General features: G+C 40.7%; 1 protein-coding gene across 4 annotated transcripts in view; it reads left to right on the plus strand.

Moving 5' to 3' along the window:
- The first annotated feature begins 6,169 nt into the window (after positions 1–6,169).
- The window catches only part of top1b (DNA topoisomerase Ib), a 32,099-nt gene continuing 16,629 nt past the window's right edge, over positions 6,170–21,639 (plus strand). The window contains exons 1-11 of one of the 4 annotated variants that reach the window (XM_079588222.1): positions 6,170–6,346; positions 6,573–6,597; positions 11,740–11,815; positions 12,027–12,111; positions 12,248–12,297; positions 13,553–13,642; positions 14,966–15,062; positions 15,148–15,245; positions 15,351–15,466; positions 21,159–21,280; positions 21,468–21,590. In XM_079588222.1, coding sequence (XP_079444348.1) covers positions 6,314–6,346; positions 6,573–6,597; positions 11,740–11,815; positions 12,027–12,111; positions 12,248–12,297; positions 13,553–13,642; positions 14,966–15,062; positions 15,148–15,245; positions 15,351–15,466; positions 21,159–21,280; positions 21,468–21,590 — 915 coding nt within the window. In that variant the 5' untranslated portion in view covers positions 6,170–6,313. Of the gene's footprint in view, positions 6,347–6,572; positions 6,616–11,739; positions 11,816–12,026; positions 12,112–12,247; positions 12,298–13,552; positions 13,643–14,965; positions 15,063–15,147; positions 15,246–15,350; positions 15,467–21,158; positions 21,281–21,467; positions 21,591–21,639 lie in introns of all 4 variants that reach the window. The other 3 variants (XM_079588223.1, XM_079588220.1, XM_079588221.1) reach the window with 3 other exon arrangements.

A 21,639-nucleotide genomic window follows, 5' to 3' on the forward strand; every position in this document is an offset into this window, starting at 1 on the left:
CTGCGGCCCGCTTGTGAAGGTATCAAATCTTCAGGTGGATTTCCGCAGAATATGAGCTTGAACAGTTCGCAGCCAGCTTTGATGATGTCACTCTGATGTCATTGAACACATCCATGGCCCCCTCTGCTTTGTCAGTCTTGCAGAGCTTGGTGAGCAAAGTTGGTTTGCTAAACCCAGAAATTGCTGATACGGTATCGCAGCCAGAGAAGCTGTGTAGGAAGATCAGATATTTACGGTACCTCTCCGGGAGAGCCTCCCGGATCTTTCCGACATCGTAAGATGTGTCTTTAGCTGTTGTGAGGAAGACCGGTTGATTTGCCCTATGATGGACCAGCATAACCATAAAGTCTGTGTCCTCTGCCCTCACCTCAACAGAGGACTCTATTGCCTCGTTTAGTGCTGCACACACGATATAAGTGTCAGCATCATCGGAGCATTGTTGTACACTGATCCTACTTCTTTGGAAGGTCTCAGTAAGGAGCAGAATGAGCTGGGCCTTGTTGTGCTTGTTTTCAAGGAACTTTCCCGTGGAACAATGTTTTTTAAGTCTAAACAAATCTGAATGTCACAGCATGCATTCCACAGCATGTGGAGCATAAACCGGAAAACCGGAGGTAGCTCTCAGCGATGTTCTTCCAAGTGAGGTTAGCCTCCCATTTGACGCTGTGCAGGAGCCAACCGCCATCAACCACCAGGCTTGTGCAGGTATTTTTTTCGACACGCTCCACAAATGCCTTCAGGAACCTCGCTAGGGCAGCCTTGTCTGGCTTTCGCAACTTCTGATTTTGGTCAAATAGAGACATTGGTGTTGGCGTCAACTCAAAGTGCAGAGCTTCTTTGGTCTTGACTTTGCGCTCACTAATGATGATGAGGCGGTTGAAGAGCTTGAGTGAGTCAGTGATTAGCTTCTCTCCATTGATTATGGGAGCAGATCTGAGGCTTGCCAATGACTTGAACTTGTGCTTGGTTTCCATTGTATCCAGAACAGTTTTCCCATCCATCTTGGCCTCTATGGCTCTGCCAACCTCCTCTGCCTGATCAGCATTGACTGAGTCCCCGGTAGTGCTGCTGAACCCCGTCGAGAAAAATACCAGGGTGTTCCTGTCCCGTATGGAATCGAAGGGGTTGACTTCCTCCAACCATCCAACTATGGAGTTAACAGCATCATTGTCTTTCTCCATCTGGGCTCTTGTGACGTCTGTGTTGATAGGTCCCCCACGTTTGTTCATTGCTCCTGGTGAATGAACGAGAAGTGGTTCAGTGTCTGAACCCAAGACTTGTGAGCAGATTTGTTCCGGAACCGCCCTCTGCTTAAACCGCCTGAGGATTTAGCCTCACACATGAGTGTGGTTTCTATTGTGATGTCAGTCCATGTGCCTGACCACTCATGGTCTGAGAACCGGACTACATGGTTGCCATACACAGTGAACTTGGATAGAGTTTCTTGGAACACGGGAGAGTCCTGTCGCTGCATGGATGTGTTCAATGACATCAGAGCCAAGAAAAGTGACATTATCAAATCTGGCTGCGAACTGTTCAAGCTCATATTCTGCGGAAATCCACCTGAAGCTTTGGAAGACTTAAGATTTGATATCTTCACAAGCGGGCCGCAGCCGGGAGGATCAAGCCTGAGAAACTGCCTCCGACTACAGGAGCTGCAGCACAGCACTCTCTGCGGGCATATCTCCAGACCAGAGATTGGCTACTGCTTCAAAGTCCATCACTGGATGTCCTTGAGTATGGATGGAAACAAGGAGAACAAGGTTATGCACCAGTCCCTACAACAGATCCCATTGCACCAGACTACCTTCTGAAGTTTGTCAGCTGCAACTGTGCAGGGGACTGTGACACTCTCAGGTGCAGCTGTAAAAAGCAAGGAGTCAAGTGCATCTCTGTTTGTGGGAACTGTCATGGTAACTCTTGCCAGAACATCAACAAGCCAGATGATAACATGAGTGAGAGAGATGCAGGGGAGTTGGATGAGGTTTGTTCAATTTTAAACTGATTTATTAAGTTTTGTTTCAAAATTGTTCAATAAAACCACTTTGCATGGACTTGAAGTCATTTTTACTCAAAACTAATGGCTAGGATAGATTCGGCACCCCTAAAAACCCCTAGTTAGACATCTCAAAAGTATTTTTTTTTTTTTTTTTTTGGTACCCAGTCCCTCTGAGCACCCCAACTTTGATTGCCCCTCCAGGCGTTTCCCCGAGGATTTGGCCGTGGATAAATTGGGAGGTGTTACTAGACACCTATAGGAACACATGGTAAAAAAAGCTATTGGTAAGAATTTTTTTTGCAGATTGGCCAAAGAAATCCCTAACTTTCCCTAACTATATAGGTTTGTCAAATGTAACTCTAAGAAACTCACTGATCAGCCTCAACACTGAAACCACTGACAGGTGAAATGAATAACATTGACTATATCTTTACAACGGCACCTGACAAGTGAACAGTCAGGTCTTGAATTTCAAGTGTTGGAAGTGGGTGAAAAGATGCCTTAAAGGAGAACTTGGCAACTTTCTTAACTTAATAAAACTGTCTAGAAATTATTTGGATGGTTAAACAACCCGTTCTGGTGATATTGGTGACTTTCCCAACTTGGGGATCACCGTCCCGGCAAGATAGAAACTGGAAGTCTCGTGAGAAGAGAGAAACATGAACCGCTTTATAGTTGATGACAGAATACAAAATGTACTTGTCCTATGATAATGTGTATGATGTATTACCCACCTCGGTAGACATAGCTCCACACGATAACGTTGTCTTGCTCCGATCATAACAAATGCACATGAGCAGCGGGAGAAAGGGGGAGGAGGCACTGCAAGTGAGTTTTGTACGACAGTGTTGTGAAATATACGTGGGGCTTGTGGGGAAAACATGCGACGACAAAAGTGAAAATCAGCGAAGCAATGACTAGTTGCCGAGTTCTGCTTTAAAGGGACAATGTGTAGTTTAAGTATTTTATTAACTAAAATCAATGTCTTTATTCATAAATATGTCCTCAATGGTGTACAATTACCTCTCCCAATGATCCGACTTATCCTCGTACGTGAAGAATTTCTTATCTTTATTTGCATGGGACGGGTAAGTCCACGGAGGCTTCCATGTCGTTCCTCCATCTTGAAAAACTATAATAGCAGAGAGGGACAAAAAGCATTAGCGTACCTCAACACGTTTCCTCAGCGCGTGTTCGTCCAGAGCCGGCGTAACGTGACTGACACTGAAGCGCACGAGGAGAGAGTAATGCGTGTCACTGCCCCGGTAAATTTGAAAGGTTGCACTGCACGGTACTTCATAATTCAGGATCATACTTATGCCGAGCCACAGGAGAAATGGCAAAATTGAATTTAAAAGGAAACGTGACCGGCGAATTCAAAACCGCGGGTAAATAACGGGATAGCTTTACCCAGGTGGAAAGAGCTAATGAAGGAGAAAGCTTTCTTGCCTGCTTTCTTCTCGACGGGTAAGTCAATGTTACGGTCTAAATTACAAGCTTTTTTTCATTGCGTGGTTGTGTAATTCATTATATAGGCAGCATAACAGTAGAACATGTAACGTATAGTTAAACTCGACGAAGGGCTATTGTTGTCTGAGCTTCTTGGCACAACGGCTACCGTAGTTGCAACACGCGTTTCAACAAGTGAGGCGCTAGACAGCATTATTCGTTTGAATGCAAAATACAATTTCACGGCTAGATGGGAGAAATTCCTACACACTGTCCCTTTAACAAGAGTGACTAAAGGGCCAAATAGTGATGGCTAGACGAGACGACTGGGTCATGGGAGCCCAGGCATCGTGGAGCGAAGGCTAGGCGGTCTGGTCTGATCACACAGAAGAGCTGCTGTAACTCAGATTTCTGGAAAACGTAATGCTGCCCATGATGGTGTCAGTGACCCCTGCCCACCACCAAACGTGTCTACAACGCTCATATGAGCATCAGAACTGGACCCCGGTGCAATGGAAGAAGGTCGGATCGGGATGGATCGCGCTTTCTTTTAGATCATATGGATGCTTACCTGGGGAAGTGAGGGCAGCAGGTGCACTCTGGGAAGAAGGCCATTCATGTGGATGTGAAGTTTACATGTGCCAACCTACCTAGTGGCCTCTTGCAGCAGGATAATGCACACTGCAAAAACAGTGTTGCCTTGACCCATAGATATCATATAATTAAGGCTAGATGTATCGTCCGCGCTGCTGGCCAATGGAGGTCGACGTCCGCACACGGCGGCCATCTTGCCACAGTCAGCTCGCTCACTCGTAACATTGTTTTAATGGTGCATGTAGGCTACTTTTTAAATAACCATAACTTGCTCAATTGTCTACCGATTTTCAAACGGGTTGGTTTGTTATAAACCTCAGAGATGTAGTTATGACACTCGTACTTATGAATAATTATAATATTATATATTCCAACATGTTCAAGCATCCAGAATTATAGCCATGTTAATAACATTTGTAAGAAAACAAACCGTTTGTAAATCCGTCACGATTTCAGCGAGATAAGAGTATTTGTGTTCGTGCAGATCACTCACCTTACAGAAAGCTTCCCTGTGACAAGATGGCCACCGGTGATGCCGTTCGAGACTCCGCCGTAAGACATCTTGCCTTTATTATGTATATCTATGCCTTGACCACCCAAATTTCCCAAATTAGGGTGTGCTGGACCAACAAACCTGATCCATGGAAGCCTCGCCTAGCAAGTTGCAGGAAGTTGCAGAATCAGAGCTGTTTGGGCAGCAACCACGTGATTTTAGGCATGTTTACGGCAGATCCGTGTACACACTATGTGGTCTCCCACACATTTGGTTGTTCCAGTCATGTATTTGAGGACAAAATAAATATTCTCCACCATATAGTAATGGTCTAGAGAATTATGTATACAGTGTGGTTTCATTGTTCAGTTGTTTTTGTCACTATTGCCACAAAAACGACTCGTACTGTATTGAACATACATTTCAGGAGTTATGAGGGTTTTTCAGTTTTAGCGCCTACTATGGGCAAAATGTTGTGTGAATTGTTTGTCCTCAGAATTTCCTATTTGGATGTTTTGTCATGAGGGTCTCGAGATGAAGATGCGTCCCAAATGTGGTGCAAATCTGACCAAGTGGTCTGAGGAGTCTGGGAGAGGGGGAAAAACGGATAATTCTAAATTAAAAAAATATTTGTAGAAACGCTTCTTATTGGGCATTAAAAAAAACACTGAACACATAATTTTGTCTAATTTAGTTTTTTAACAAAGTCGGGCTTGGCTGCCAAGTGACCAAACCAGTTCAACATATTGGTTTTGGTTTAGTAGGCTACTTTAGTTCAGCCATAGCCTATAGCCTGTACCTTTTCCTCCCCATTTTTTGTTGTTGTTGTTTTATCAGTTGGGACAAAAAAAAATTACAATTGTTCTTGTCACTTGACATTAACATTTCAAATATTTTCTTGTAAAATATAATGAACAATAATATTTATGGTTTATTAAACCGCTTTTATTGATAGTACGTATTTCCTTTCCACATCAATAAGATAAGAACCACTTAAAACTTTCTTATTTTTTTTATAGGTAGCCTACTGATGCCTATATTACTAAATGATAAACTAAATTGCCATTTCCTGATTAATTAATGTCTGACAATAATGCCTATGTGTTATTATTGTACTCATACAGCCCTCCGTAATCTCCTAATTCAGCAATATATTATTCTAAATTTCATTGACTACCTATATTTTATAAACGAAATATGCGTTGTTTACATGAGGAAGTATCATTAGTAATTATAATTTTTCATCAGATCACGTCAACAGTTATATTAATTATTTTAGTGGTCACTTTATGATAATGATTTTTGGAATCACACAAGAGCACAAACACAAAGATATCTTATAAGCTCTAGCAACTATAAAATAAAATGTTGCTTTGTTTACCCCTGCACAGAAAATACTGAGGCAGCAAGCATAATATTAAAATTCATTTTTTCCTCCACCAATGCTTGGACCCCTATAATAGTGATTTTTTTTTTTTTTGTAAGGGGGTTTTGAGATAGCTGTTTGAAGAAGAAAAAAAAATCTTTAGATTTTAACTTGAGATGTGAGTTTGCGTAATGTTGTGGTCTCGTCTAACAGTAGTTGAAGAGTCTTTAGGATCCTGTGAACTCGTCGCGTTTTAAACGCAGGCATGCCGCGCATGCGCAGTAGCGGTACAGCCAGACTTAACTCTCGACGACAGTCATCATTTTGTCCCAGCTTTTAAAATACCGGCATCTTTGTCATTTCTAGATAATACCTTCATCATTATCTTATTCTTCATCTTCAGAGTCTCAACATGAGTGGAGATCATGCACATAAACGCCATCAGGTACCACATTTCGAACATGTATCTTAATTAAACTATTCTCGCAGGATAACGTTATATTTATTTTAAGTAAAAAATTGTACGTAAACTTTACAAACGAATAGTTACGATTGTGCATATTTTAATAGCGCAACGCCAACTTTATGCGCGTATATCGTCTAATTGCATGATTTTTTGTTACTGAAATGCGACATGGCATGTTTAAGTGCTGTGTACATGTGTGTTTCAGATGGAGTCGGGCTCTGTGGACTGCAGTAAGTGTGTGTTTACAGGTGATGAAGCGCGCTCGTGACACTGACAGTGAGATGGAGCAGAAATGGCGTCAGAGACTAAGTCCCGTCAGCCGCTCTCTCTGCTGTCTATTGTTCAGAAACAGCGCTGCAAAACCACTCTTGACCCCTGAAATGCCTCACACTGAGATCACAATCACATAGAGTAGCAGATCGATTATCGGAAAATCACTGTCATCGTGTGGATTTTGAAGGGTAACGGGCTGCATTTGGCCGCTGAAAGTGGGGAAAGGTTGCGTGAGGACTTAGTCTCTGCGCCATTTTCTCTTCTGAATATGAGCAGCAATAACTCATGTAACAGACAAGTGGCTCACAGTACTACAGTTGTTACTGTAAAATCATATTATGAAAGGTTTTGCTCTCTTTTTTGCCATGTAATTTATTTTTACGTTAAAGTCCTGATATTTAACTAACTAATGACATTTCACCAAAACTATGTTTATAGTAGTAGTAACATTAACTAAAAAGTACTGAGATTTTAGTACCGTAGTACATAATTAATGGTAGTACCAGAATATAGCATGGTAATACTATGGGGGTTCTCAAACTTTTTGGGGCCAGCAGGGACCCCTTGTAGGGTAGAACATTTTCCAAGGACCCCTCATAACAGTGATTAAACACAAAATTAATGTGGATGGGAGTAATGAACATAATATGCTTGTTTTATTTGCTCAAATGGCCCCCATCTGTATGGACTTTTTAAAGTCGACATGAACTCAAAATTGACCCTATTTACTTTGTTAGTGCATAATACTAGTATTGTGGTGGACAATTCATTTGTGCAAGTTAATACACAGAAAAAATAGTTTGCCGTGGTAATCTTTAATCGAAATCTGGAAAGTTACTTTCGGTCTGGAATGTCGTTCCTTTTCTGATGACGTCGGTTTGACGGCTTGGGTTGAAAACGCTCGATCACTCCCCTCCTCAAACCGTTACTCTGCTATGAGCAGAGATGGAGAGGAGGAGCGCTAAAGTAAAACCCTGCCCTCAGTTCAATATTCACTTTCACTTGGAAATACGTCACAACACTGGAGAAAAGTAGTTTTGGTTCACGTGGAGTCGGAGTGCTGCCCTCTTCAGGTTGAACGGTGGCTACTGCAGTTGCATTTTCCTATAAGTTGTGGTGCCGTGTGACGTATGATGGCTCTGCTAACGGCTCACTACCCGCGCCCCTAGCACGAGCTCGCGCTGCATTCTTTGCTTTGTGAGAATATTCGTTTGACTAATAATGTCCAGGGTGCGATTTGCCAAGGGGGGATGCGTGGGATTTCCCTCTTTCTGGTCAATGTATCCCTGCCTCTGCTTAATTATTTTTATCCCCACTTTATCCTCCCCTCAAAGTGATCATAGTGCTACTACACTAGTGGCGAGACGGATCACAGAACTTATCACGGATCCGTGGTTTGATTAAAGTCAATTTTATTTAAAAATGATTACTCACTCACTCTTGAGCGTCTGGCGCGAGTGATTTCAATGTAAAGTCAATGTAAAGACGCGGTTACGCGCGTCTAGAGGTCCTGTGGCGCGGTGTTTAGCGCGACGCTGTAGACGCGAGCCTCATTCTACTCCAGTTTGCGCGAATGAGGCGAATTGCTAACACAGATAATGTCTTTTCTATCATTTCACTGTAGCTCAGCATCGCTATGTAAAGTTAACGTTATTGCATGATCACAGTTCATATATGTGAGGAAAGATAAGCTATAGAGTAAAAATATTGCGTTAGGCTACTTCAGTTAATAAGAGAAAAGATTTTACAATTCCTGCACATGCAGTGATGAAGTTCATGTTCTCATGATTTATTTTTATGAATAAAAATGTTTCAAAACATCCCCCCCTCTGCTTTTTTCACAAATCGCACCCTGATAATATCTATAAACATTTTAAAATCTCTAAAATTACTGAATATAAGACTGTAATTGTAAACGATAACACCTTTTTTTTTTTTTTTTTTTTGCCCTCGGTTCGTCACCCCTGTCTCCGCTGGGCTCTGCCCATTTTTCCAGGATTTTTTAAATATTGCCAGTGGGTGGAGTTAGGGTCTGACCAGGGGTTTAGTTACCCTTTAAAATAAGTTTCTTCTGCTCACCAAGGCTGCATTTATTTTAATAAAAAATAAAATAATAATAATAATATTGTAAAATATTATGACATTTTAAAATAACTGTTTTCTATTTAATATATTTTAATTATTCCTGTTATCAAAGCTGAAGTTTCAGCATCATTACTCCAGTCTTCAGTGTCACATGATCCTTCAGAAATCAGTATAATATGAGGATTTGATGCTCAAGAAACATTTCTCATTATTATTATCAATGTTGATCATTTTTTTTCAGGATTCTTTTAAAACTGTTGACTGGTGTGTGTATATATACAGTGTATATATATATATATATATATATATATAGAGAGAGAGAGAGAGAGAGAGAGAGAGAGAGAGAGAGAGAGAGAGAGAGAGAGAGAGCGCTAGAGAGAGAGCGCTAGAGAGAGAGAGAGAGCGCTAGAGAGAGACAATGACATACAATAGATTGCAAAATGCGAATAATTGCTTGTAGTTCTGAAGCATTAAAGAATGTTGAATTCCAGCATTAGTGAAGGTTTGCTCTGTCTGCAGTCGTTGTGGCTTCTTATCTCTCTTTACAGTTGCTGTTGAACCTCATGTACACTGATATTACTCCCTAAACACCCCCTTCAAAGTGCCTTACCCTTACAAACACATAATTGTGGAGGAACAGTGATGCTATGAGATCAGTTTGAGGGCACTCATAAGCCTACATACTCTACCAATAGTTCCAAACAACCAATAGTTCCAAACAACCAATAGTTCCAAACAACCAATAGTTCCAAACAACCAATAGTTCCAAACAACCAATAGTTCCAAACAACCAATAGTTACAAACAACCAATAGTTACAAACAACCAATAGTTACAAACAACCAATAGTTCCAAACAACCAATAGTTCCAAACAACCAATAGTTACAAACAACCAATAGTTACAAACAACCAATAGTTCCAAACAACCAATAGTTCCAAACAACCAATAGTTCCAATCAACCAATAGTTCCAATCAACCAATAGTTCCAAACAACCAATAGTTCCAATCAACCAATAGTTACAAACAACCAATATTTCCAAGCAACCAATAGTTCCAAACAACCAATAGTTCCAAACAACCAATAGTTCCAATCAACCAATAGTTCCAATCAACCAATAGTTCCAAACAACCAATAGTTACAAACAACCAATAGTTCCAAACAACCAATAGTTCCAAGCAACCAATAGTTCCAAACAACCAATAGTTACAAACAACCAATAGTTCCAAACAACCAATAGTTACAAACAACCAATAGTTACAAACAACCAATAGTTACAAACAACCAATAGTTTAAAACAACCAATAGTTACAAACAACCAATAGTTCCAATCAACCAATAGTTCCAATCAACCAATAGTTTCAAACAACCAATAGTTCCAATCAACCAATAGTTCCAAACAACCAATAGTTCCAAACAACCAATAGTTCCAATCAACCAATAGTTCCAATCAACCAATAGTTCCAATCAACCAATAGTTCCAAACAACCAATAGTTCCAATCAACCAATAGTTCCAATCAACCAATAGTTCCAATCAACCAATAGTTACAAACAACCAATAGTTACAAACAACCAATAGTTCCAAACCAATAGTTCCAATCAACCAATAGTTCCAATCAACCAATAGTTCCAATCAACCAATAGTTCCAATCAACCAATAGTTACAAACAACCAATAGTTCCAATCAACCAATAGTTCCAATCAACCAATAGTTACAAACAACCAATAGTTCCAAGCAACCAATAGTTCCAATCAACCAATAGTTCCAATCAACCAATAGTTACAAACAACCAATAGTTCCAAGCAACCAATAGTTCCAAACCAATAGTTCACATAGTTCAAAAAATATATATTTTAAATGGTCATTAATGGATCATAAATATTGCACAAATATTATTTATTACAAAAAAGATAAAAGTTAGCCTTAAGGTGTTACGTCACCTTTAACTACTAAGGAGTATGAGTGTTATTAATAATGTTGTCTTTTTATCTCTCACCAGAATACAACGCTACTGTAAAGTGTAGTAATCAATGCACATTATGCCTTAATTTTTACCAGATGTTGCTGCAAATATTTTGAGTTGTTAGGCACTATTGAGCTCCATGAACCATGTGACTGCGACATCAAAGCATGTTGCAACTGTTTTTCAATGGCTCTGGCCAAACACATACTTGAGCCATTTCATTTTGCTCATATCAGTCACTTGTTTATTTGGGAAGTATGCTCATAAAGTAAATTTAAGAGATTAATATGTTGATCTATGCTTATGAGCTGGTAAACAAACCCTCTTCACAGTCATTAGATTGGCTTTGGCTTCATAATTTAGTGTACTGCCAAAGCATCATGTTTAACTAATTTCATAAAAGAAAGCTGGTTAGATGTTTTTGAATGGTTCAGCAGCACAAAAGCAGGAATGAGAGCAGCACAATGCTTTTGTACACGACCAGTACATTTATGTGATATTTTGCTCCAATAAGTGTTATTCAAACTCTGTGAGTAATATGTTTTATGCCAATCACTGTTGTAAGTTTTTAAATATTTAAAACAGCCATACAAAACTTAAAAATGAAAGTCTAATGCTTTTAAACTAAAACTTAAGTGTATGATTATTAGGCTTAATACCCATAATGGGGACATATGTATAATATTTATAATTATAATTTGATTTACTTCCTAAATATACAGTATATACCGACAATCTATGAGAACCATATTCCTATGTACAACAAGGTACTATTGTGGCTTTGTTCTGTCACTTTATTGTTAGTAAAATCCCATAAAAACACAATATACTGGTAATTGTTTTGATGTAGTATCATGCAGTGTGATAAAGTTTGATTTATGCCATTTACATGATTCTATATTAAGTAAAATATCACATACATTTGAGGAGTCTTAAAATGTATCATAGTCCAATTTTTTTACATTTTAAATCAAATAAAATGGATTTTTGTGGATTTTGTGTCTAAATCTGGCAAGTCTTTATAAAACTAGGCTATTGTTTTTGACTCAGATTCACACAAACACAAGGACAAATATAAAGACAAAGAACACCAGAGAGAGCGAGACAACTCAAAGAACGGCAACAGGTACAACATTAATAATTCTAACATTGTGTACAACACATTCCCTGTACTTTCAGGTCTAGCAGATGATTATATCTTATTATTTTTTAGGCTTTGTAATATGGATCTGCTGTAGTTGCTGGCAGTCATGCTGTTTGGTTGGCATTATTCATTTGGAGATTCTTTAATCTCTTGTCCTAAAGGAGAATCTCATCTTTTTCCATTTGTTTTACAGCGAACACAGAAGCTCTTCAGAGAAGAAGCATCGAGAGAAAGAAAAAGAGCAACTTAAGCATAAAGAAAAGCGAAAAGAAGAAAAGGTCGATTCAATTGTACTATACCAAAGAGTTACAAATAATATAATGAATGAAATATTTGTGTTGTCTCTGAGTATTTTAACATGCTTTATGTGTTTATACATCTTATTTTTGGGTGTGTTTTTGTTTTCTTGTGAAGTTCCATGGTTCTGATGGGAAATATCGAGATAAAGAGAATGGCTTTGCAAGGTAAGACAGCGATGTGCCGCAATGGTTAAATTTCCACATTGTATAGGGATGTGCAACGATTAATCGTGATTAATCTCATCCAAAATAAAAGTTTGTGTTTAAATAATATATGTATGTGTACTGTGTATACTTTTTTTGTATATATAAATACACACACACATGCATGTATATATTTAACACTTTAGAACCTGAAGCTAAAATGGGTGTTTTTCACATATTTAGATTTTTTGACCGTAAAATTCTGTGTGCAAATGTGCAAGGTGTCATCTTTTTCAGAAAAAGATTAGCTTTCAACAAATTACAGTTATTGACCATTATTGTGTGTGGTGAGTTTGTAAATAGAATTTAAATAGACTAAAATAAAATAAAAACAAGAATACATTTTCCGATTTTTATTTAGAAAAAAACAGAAAAATCACGAACGAAAGAAACTAACACTTTAAAGTTGAAAAATGAAGTATAATACAACTATACAAGTCTTTTTTTGTGACATTGGGTTGCACAGTTTTCATTTAGGACACTTTTTTTTCATACACGCACACATACAAATGCGTCCATTCATATTAGGCACGCACACATACACATGTAAAGATACGTGAAAAAGTAACGGCCATCCGCCTCCCAAGTTTCATTAAAAATCATCCCAATCCCCTCTTCTGCTGTCGACCACTTCTTTGTTCGTGTCTTTTATTATTTTATGCAATCCGAACACTCTAACCTGCCGCGCTCTGTATCTCTCGGTTCAAATCCTTCCTTCCCGCTCTGCCAGAAAGCCCTCTGTCATTTGCTGACAGAAAGCATGAAATTACCATAATAAGCTGTATATTGCCGAAAAGCGCATGTTGTCTTTTGTCAGGGGCAATTTGAATGGTTTTGATAGTGCAAACGGTTGAAGAGTTACGGTACAATGAATAAGCTTGCTGATCTGTGTCGGCGACGACACATTCGGTTCTAAAGGGTTAAGAACTATTGGCATGTATATATTTATACATAATTTATATTATATATAAATATAAATATTTTATATATAAATAACACATTTTTCTTAAATATATACATGCATGTGTGTGTATTTATATATACAAAATAATTATACACAGTACACATACATATATTATTTAAACACAAACTTTTATTTTGGATGCGATTAATCGCGATTAATCGTTGCCCATCCCTTTTATATATAAACAAAGATAAACTGCTGAACATCTAATCAAAACGAAAAATGTTGTAAAAATAATGTCTCTTGTTTCAGCCCACCGTCAATTAAAGTGGAAGAGGATAACGGCTATCATCACTCCATCAAACATGAGAAGTCACTCAAGAGAGAGCGGGATGAAGACGAGTATGTGCAATAAGATCTGTTCCCATGATCCTTAGGCCTCATCCACACTACTGCGTTTTAGTTTAGAAATGGAGAATTAAAACGAATACGATCTCCGTCCACACCAGCGTTTTAGCTGCGTATTAGAATTGATCTCAGTCCACATTAAAACGACTGAAAACACAGATCACGTGACCATTCACCAACACTGGGCATGCGTGTGCCGGTGTAAACAGGCGCATGTAGGCAGTTATAGCATTGTAAACAGCTGCTAGCAAAGACATCAAAGTCAGTAACGCTTGTAATTCGTTATCCATGTTGCAGTCACTAACGTTACGTAGTCCAGGCTATGTTTTCTTCCCGGGACGGGTCATGTGATGGGTGTCTGACGAATCAGGGAAGGATACGCCATGACTGATGACACCCAATCATAGAGCCGTTTACACTGTTCTAAACTTCTCCATTTTAGATCTTCGTTTTTTTGCCGTTGTAGTCTGGACGGGAGGTGCAAACTTCGCAAAAGGTCTGCGTTTCTAATAGGGCTGAACGATACATCGAATTTTCATCGTCATCGCGATATGAACTCCCGCGATGAACACATCGCAACAGACAGCCTGACACGATGAATAATGCCTGGTTCAGATTAGCACTAACTTACACGTTTTTGACTCCTAAAATCTTGTCGTGGACAAGAAACATGTCAGACTACACGTTGCTTTCCGACCAGTCATCGCGTGCCGTCACACACACACATTCACTCGCACGCACGCACAGACACACACACTCACTGTCCCTCGCTCACTCACGCACACACACACGCTCACTGGCGCACACACACACTCACTGTTGCACTCACGTCTCGCCTCGCTCACATATTCAACCCGTCGTGGAGGACCGTTAAATAATTAAACATGCTATAGTCTTTCTGTCGCAAAGCATCGCAGACGCGACGTAGGTTGTCGCCCACTATGACACACTATACGAGATGAAACGATCGAATCTTGCGTCCAGACGCCCGTTGTCTTTATTACGAATCTCCACGACACCCATACGTCAAACGGATCGTGCCAAAATCGCATTAAAATCGTGTATTCTGAACCAGGCAGGTAATAAACGTTTGACCTATCACGCAAAGAACCTATTAAAGCACTAAGACATGAGAACAGTATAGTTAACAATCACATTTATCGCAAGTCATATCGTCATCGCAATATTAAACAATGTTATCGCACATCGCAGCTTTTCCTCATATCGTGCAGCCCTAGTTTCTAAACGAAAACGCAGTAGTGTGGATGGGGCCCTAGCATATGGCATGTAAAACCATAGTGCTTTCTATTTGTAAAGCAGGTATAAACACAAGCCCAAAAAGGTAAAAGTGGAGAATGAGAATAAAGTGAAAAAGCGTAGACAGGAAGATGACAGTGACTATGAGGAGAGGGAGGTAAACATCACTCTTTCTCTTGAACTATATGTACTCCTTCACTTTGGCTTTGGGCTGTTACTGACGTCATATCTCACTGACCCAGGAAACAAGGAAACCAAAGAAGAGGACGAAAGAGGAAAAGAAAGACACCACTGGAGGGAGAAAGAAAGCCAAAAACGAGCCGGAGGAGAAGTGGAAATGGTGAGACATGAAAATTGGAAATTGAGACAAATCTGTACTCGTCTTGAAATGTCGCTCCCTTCATCATTTATGCAATATCTGTCTTTCTCTTCCTCTGTTACTCAGGTGGGAGGAGGAGAGACACACAGATGGCTCCAAATGGAAGTTTCTGGAACACAAAGGTCCTGTGTTCCCCCCGCCATACGAACCCCTGCCAGGCCATATCAGGTTTTATTATGATGGTGAGTAGCGTTGGCCTTTGACCCCACCAGCTGTTTGCTATCCTGTTCTAGTCAAATACTATGCAATACTATCCTAAAATAATTAGAGATTAAATTACAATTTGATATTTGTTTAAAAAAAGTTACTATTATACCCAATTATACTATTTTAAAGGTTCCTCATTTTTTTGAGGTCTCCTACAGTAAGTTTACTTACATCTAAGGTAAAAAAAAATAAACACTTACAATTTTTTATAATAAAAAAAAATTGCTCTGATTGGTCAGATGGCCCAGTTTGTTGTGATTGGTCTACTCTACTCTGATTGGTCAGATGGATGTATGTTATGATTGGTCTACTCTGCTCTGATTGGTCAGATGGCCCAGTTTGTTGTGATTGGTTTACTCTGCTCTGATTGGTCAGATGGCCCAGTCTGTTGTGATTGGTCTACTCTGCTCTGGTTGGTCAGATGATCCAGTTTAGTTGTGATTGGTCTACTCTGCTCTGATTGGTCAGATGGCCCAGTTTGTTGTGATTGGTTTACTCTGCTCTGATTGGTCAGATGGCCTAGTCTGTTGTGATTGGTTTACTCTGCTCTGATTGGTCAGATGGCCCAGTCTGTTGTGATTGGTTTACTCTGCTCTGGTTGGTCAGATGATCCAGTTTAGTTGTGATTGATTTACTCTGCTCTGATTGGTCAGATGGCCCAGTTTGTTGTGATTGTTTTACTCTGCTCTGATTGGTCAGATGGCCTAGTCTGTTGTGATTGGTTTACTCTGCTCTGATTGGTCAGATGGCCCAGTCTGTTGTGATTGGTTTACTCTGCTCTGATTGGTCAGATGGCCCAGTTTGTTGTAATTGGTCTACTCTGCTCTGATTGGTCAGATGGCCCAGTCTGTTGTGATTGGTTTACTCTGCTCTGATTGGTCAGATGGCCCAGTCTGTTGTGATTGGTCTACTCTGCTCTGGTTGGTCAGATGATCCAGTTTGTTGTGATTGGTCTACTCTGCTCTGATTGGTCAGATGTATGTATGTTGTGATTGGTCTACTCTGCTCTGATTGGCCAGATGACCCAGTCTGTTGTTATTGGTCTACTCTGCTTTGATTGGTCAGATGGATGTATGTTGTGATTGGTCTACTGCTTACAGCACGGTTCTTCAAACTCTGTCCTGCAGAGTTTAGCTCCAACACTGATCAAACACACCAGAACAAGCTAATCAATGTCTTCAGGATCACTAGAAACTCACAGCTAGGTGTGTTTGATCAGGGTTGGAGCTAAACTGTGCAGGACAGTGGCCCTCCAGGACCGAATTTGAGGAACCCTGGCTTACAGCTTGTTTCAAACAAAATGGTAATTAGCATATCTGATCTTCAGCTCCAGATCTTCCTCAGCACTTGATACACAGTGATATGAACAGTAACGATGGCGTTGGTTTTACCGTATCAATTCCAGCGCGAGTCCTCATCCTTTAGAAGTGCATTAAAGTTCAGCATTTATTACTATTCTGCCACAGACACTCATCAGTAAACTCTGCCACGCTCTGCAACTGAGTTTTGGACTTTCTCACTAACAGTAGAGGATCCACGAGAATACATCACACTGTTTACACTACTCACCCATTACTGTATTGCTCAGCATCAGAACAATCACATCATCAAGTTCGCTGACGATATACAACAGTGGTGGGACTAATCTCACATAACAACGAGACAGTGTACAGAGAGGAGGTGAGAGACATCGACCTCGGCACACAAACAACAATCAGTCCCTTAACAGTCCCTGCTGCTGACAAGAGGGTGGTAAAGTCTGCCAGAACATCATTGTGTCCAGACTTCCATCTATGGAGGACATATACAAAGTCCAGTGCATTAAAAGAGCCACCAGAATTGTGAAGGGCAGGATGGCTCTGCCTACTGACATCTGGAAGAAGATTCAGAAGTGTCAAGTCGAGTCACCTTAATTTATATAGCGCTTTTAACAATATAGATTGTTTCAAAGCAGCTTTACAGTGATAATAGGAAATTACAGTAACAGTAAGAACGAACGCTTCTCCAGAGTGCAAATGGAAATAGCCTACTCGTGTATGAGGTAAAAGTGCGCAAACAGACCATCTAAGGGACAAGCCGGATTCCTCCATATCTTTATGTACACAATAATAATCTTTTACATTGCAATCCTTTTAATTTTAATATTTGGCATGTTTGTGTGCTGCTGTGCGTCCCTGTGTGTTTAATAAGCAGAGTGTACGCGCGTTGTGGACCTGCTTATTGGCGCACATTACTAACGCGCTCTTTAAATAACAAAAATAAATAAATATTGCGCCATTGACTTTAGACCAGGTTTCAGTTGGTCAATGGCGCAGTCTATTCCTGTTGCCACAAAATAGCAACGCACCAATAATGCGCCTGAACACACCTCGTTTTCAGACCAGCACGCCAATGAGTGCTAAAATGGGTGCAAATGCATTTGCTATTTAAACAACGTGGTGCAGGACGTGAAAATGATAACTGCGTCGAACTGAAACTAGCAAAAAACACTTGCGTCACGCTGTGTTTTGTTTCTCCCCCCGTTAGGAGAGAAATTACAATAAAAATACTTGAACTTAAAGTTGTGGATTCGCATCACAGAAAACAGTGTCTTCTGGAAATGTTGAAAATACGAACCAAAGGGAGAGGCAAAGTAGTTCACGTAGTTCACGCTCAGCCATTGAAGACCCATAGGCTGGTACTATGCAAATGTGTCACAAACCTACGTAGGTTCATGCAGGAAGTAAGACTTTAGGCAGTTCAGAATCGGTTCTTTCGTTTGGGACACAATAACTCAGTTTATCTGCACTTTGATCATTAAAACTTTGCAGACCTTTTACATTCACAAACAACTATAAACACTACATGAAATGTAAAATCCGAAAAAGCACAACTTTAAGGTAATTTGCCTGTTAAAATGTTATGTTTGTTGCTGTGAAGAGTGTTTTTGGGTACTATTTTTTTAGAGACTCTCCATTCATAAATTTAACTGGTATATAAAATAAAAAAAAGACAAATTAGTTAGAAAAGTAAAAAATAAATATCATTGAGTAAAATTGATTATCAGTCAGCGTGTTGTCATGGGTGCTGTATAGATAAATCAGAAGAAGAACCGTGACACAGAACCGCCGCAAAATGTACGTTATAACCCAGTCAGTGGAAGATGCATCTCCACCCCGTCTCCTCCCCAAAATAACCATATTGTCACGGATTCCAGCAACACACCTTCAGCACGGCTCAGCGGGAAACTTCATTTCAAAGAGCCTCCTCCAGCAGCTTGCTATTAAGAGCTTCTTCTTTATTGCCAAGAGGAACGGAGGCTTGCGGCTGTGCATTGACTACAGGGCTCTCAACTATTAAACAATCAAGTATCGCTATCCTCTTTCCCTGGTGCCATCAGCCCTGGAATAACTGAGAGGCACTCACTCTTCCAAACTGGATCTGCGCAGGACCTATAATCTGAATTAGGAAATATGATGAATGAAAGACCGCTTTCGTAACACCATCAGGCCACTATGAGTACCGAGTTATGCCGTACGGGTTGACTAACTCACCTTCTGTGTTCCAGCCTTACATGGATGAGGCCTTCCAAGACAAGCTCCAGCAATTCGTTATCATCTACATCAATGACATTCTCATCGATTCATCTACATCTCATCGATTCTCAGAATCTGGTTGAACACTGCAGGCACGTTGCGCGGGTCCTTTAACAACTCAGGGAGCACCACCTTTACCTAAAATTGGGAAAGTGCAAATTCCATCGTCCCTCCATCCAATTCCACGGTTACATAATTGATGGATCTGGCATGCAGATGGACCAGGGGAAGGTCACTTAAAGACTGGCCACAACCCACTTCTGTCAAAGAATTACAACGCTTCTTAGGATTTGCCCATTTCTATTAAAACTTCAGTCAAATCGTTGCACCATTGACCACACTCCTCTGGAACCGGCCCAAGTCTCTGTCCTGGAATCCAGCAGCCACCGGTGCTTTCCCACAGCTGAAGAATGCCTTTTATACCGCTCTCTTTGTACCCTTAAACATCCCGATCCTGACTTCCCCTTTGTCGTAGATGTGGACGCATCCACCAGCAGAGTGGAAGCAGTACTCTCTCAGCGGCAGGGTGACTCAGCTGCTCTTCATCCATGTGCCTTCTTTTCAATGAAACTGAACCTGGCTGAGCAAAATTCTGACATCGGGAACCGTGAGCTCCTCACCATCAAATTCGCACTAGAAGAATGGAGACATTGGCTGGAGGGAGCAAACCACTCATTTCAGGTGATTATAGACCACCGTAGGTTCAAATGCTATTCCATTTGAACCCACCTCAAGCCAGATGGGGCTTATTCCTCACCCTATTCAATTGAAGGTTATTGGTGGCCCAGTATGACCCAGGACGTACAACGTTTGGTCTGAGGCTGTTCCACATATGTTATTTCAAGTCACCTTCCAGAAGGAAAACTACAACCATTACCCATTCCCAATAGGGCGGCAGTGGCTCAGTGGTTCATGTAGGTTGTCTACAAGCCGGAAGGTTGGTGGTTCTACCCCCGGTTCCACCTGTGTCGAGGTGTCCATGAGCAAGACACCTAACCCCAGCTGCTCCCGACGAGCTGGATGGCGCCTTGCATGGCTGACACCACCGTCGGTGTATGAATGTGAGGCAACATGTTAAGCGCTTTGGTGGCCATTGGGTCTGTGAAGGCGCTATATAAATGCAGTCCATTTACCATATAAATGCAGTCCATTTTACCCTGGTCTGACCTTGGCATCGACTTCCACACAGACTTACCTCCCTCTGACACAAACATGCATCCTGGTTGTAGTTGACTGTTTCTCTAAGGCCTGTAAGCTCATCCCATTTAAAGGTCTACCTTCCACTCTGGAGACTGCTGAGGCATGTATTTCATAACTATGGACTGCCAGAAGACAGTTTACGTCATGTGTGTGGAAAGCCTTCTTCCATCTGCTCGGGGTGTCGGTAAGCTTGTCTTCAGGATACCACCCTCAGACAAGCGGCCAAACAGAACGCAAGATCCAGGAAATCGGACTTTACCTGTGGTCATACTGCCACAACCACCAACACAATTAGAACCGTTTCCTACCATGGGCCAAGTATGCACAGAACTCCCTTCGTCAGACCACCACCAGGATTACTCCCTTCCAGTGCATACTCGTCTACCAACCGCCCATGTTTCCCCAGTCAGGTGAGCCATCAGACGTTCCAGCTGTGAACTACTGGTTCCAGGAGAGAGAGAAGGGTGTGGGACTCATATCCACCTTCAGAGGGCAGTACGGAGACACAAGATCCAGGCCGACGCAAGAAGGGCTGCGATACCCATTTACCATCCAGGGCAGAAGGTCTGGCTCTCTACCAGGGACATCCGTCTCCGGCTGCCTTCCCGCAAGCTGAGTATATATACAATATAACTACATTTTGTGTGTATGCAACGTTTATACATCAGGCTCGGGGACGAAATTGGCCTCTGGTATTTGCTCAGACCCTCGCTTCATGGCAAACTCAGGCTCTGAAAATCAATCAACAGAACAAGGAACAAGCGTGAGACTAATTAGAAACTACAGTGACAAAGAAAACGAAACTATACAGGACATGATTGTGACACATGTATAGTGTGGTGTAAAATGAGGATATCTTTAAATTTTGAGATAATTATCTTGTGTTTCACAGGAAAGGCCATGAAATTGAGCCCTGGTGCCGAGGAAGTGGCCACATTTTATGCAAAAATGCTTGACCACGAGTACACAACTAAAGACATATTTAGAAAGAACTTCTTCAAAGATTGGAGGAAGGTAACACACTTTTCAAAACATTACTTCTCTAATATTATTGCTCTCATACTATTCACAATTGCCGAATTTTAAGGGAATAGTTTTATCAACTGCTGGAAATGTGCAAAAGTTTGAAATGGTATTATTCTTATAGAAACATTGTCACAGTGTCTTATAGAAACATTGTCCCACAAATGTTTCTTGTAAGGAAATGACATCAGAGGAGAAGTCAAAGATCACTGAGCTGAAGAAATGTGACTTCACTGAGATGCACGAATACTTTAAAGCACAATCGGAGGCCAGAAAACAGATGTCAAAAGAGGAGAAACGGGTTAGAATGCCACCAACACACACATGCTGCTGAAATACAAAATGACCAT

The sequence above is a fragment of the Phoxinus phoxinus genome (genome assembly GCF_949152265.1).
Source record: "Phoxinus phoxinus genome assembly, chromosome: 18".
In the NCBI taxonomy this organism is placed as follows: Eukaryota; Metazoa; Chordata; class Actinopteri; order Cypriniformes; family Leuciscidae; genus Phoxinus; species Phoxinus phoxinus.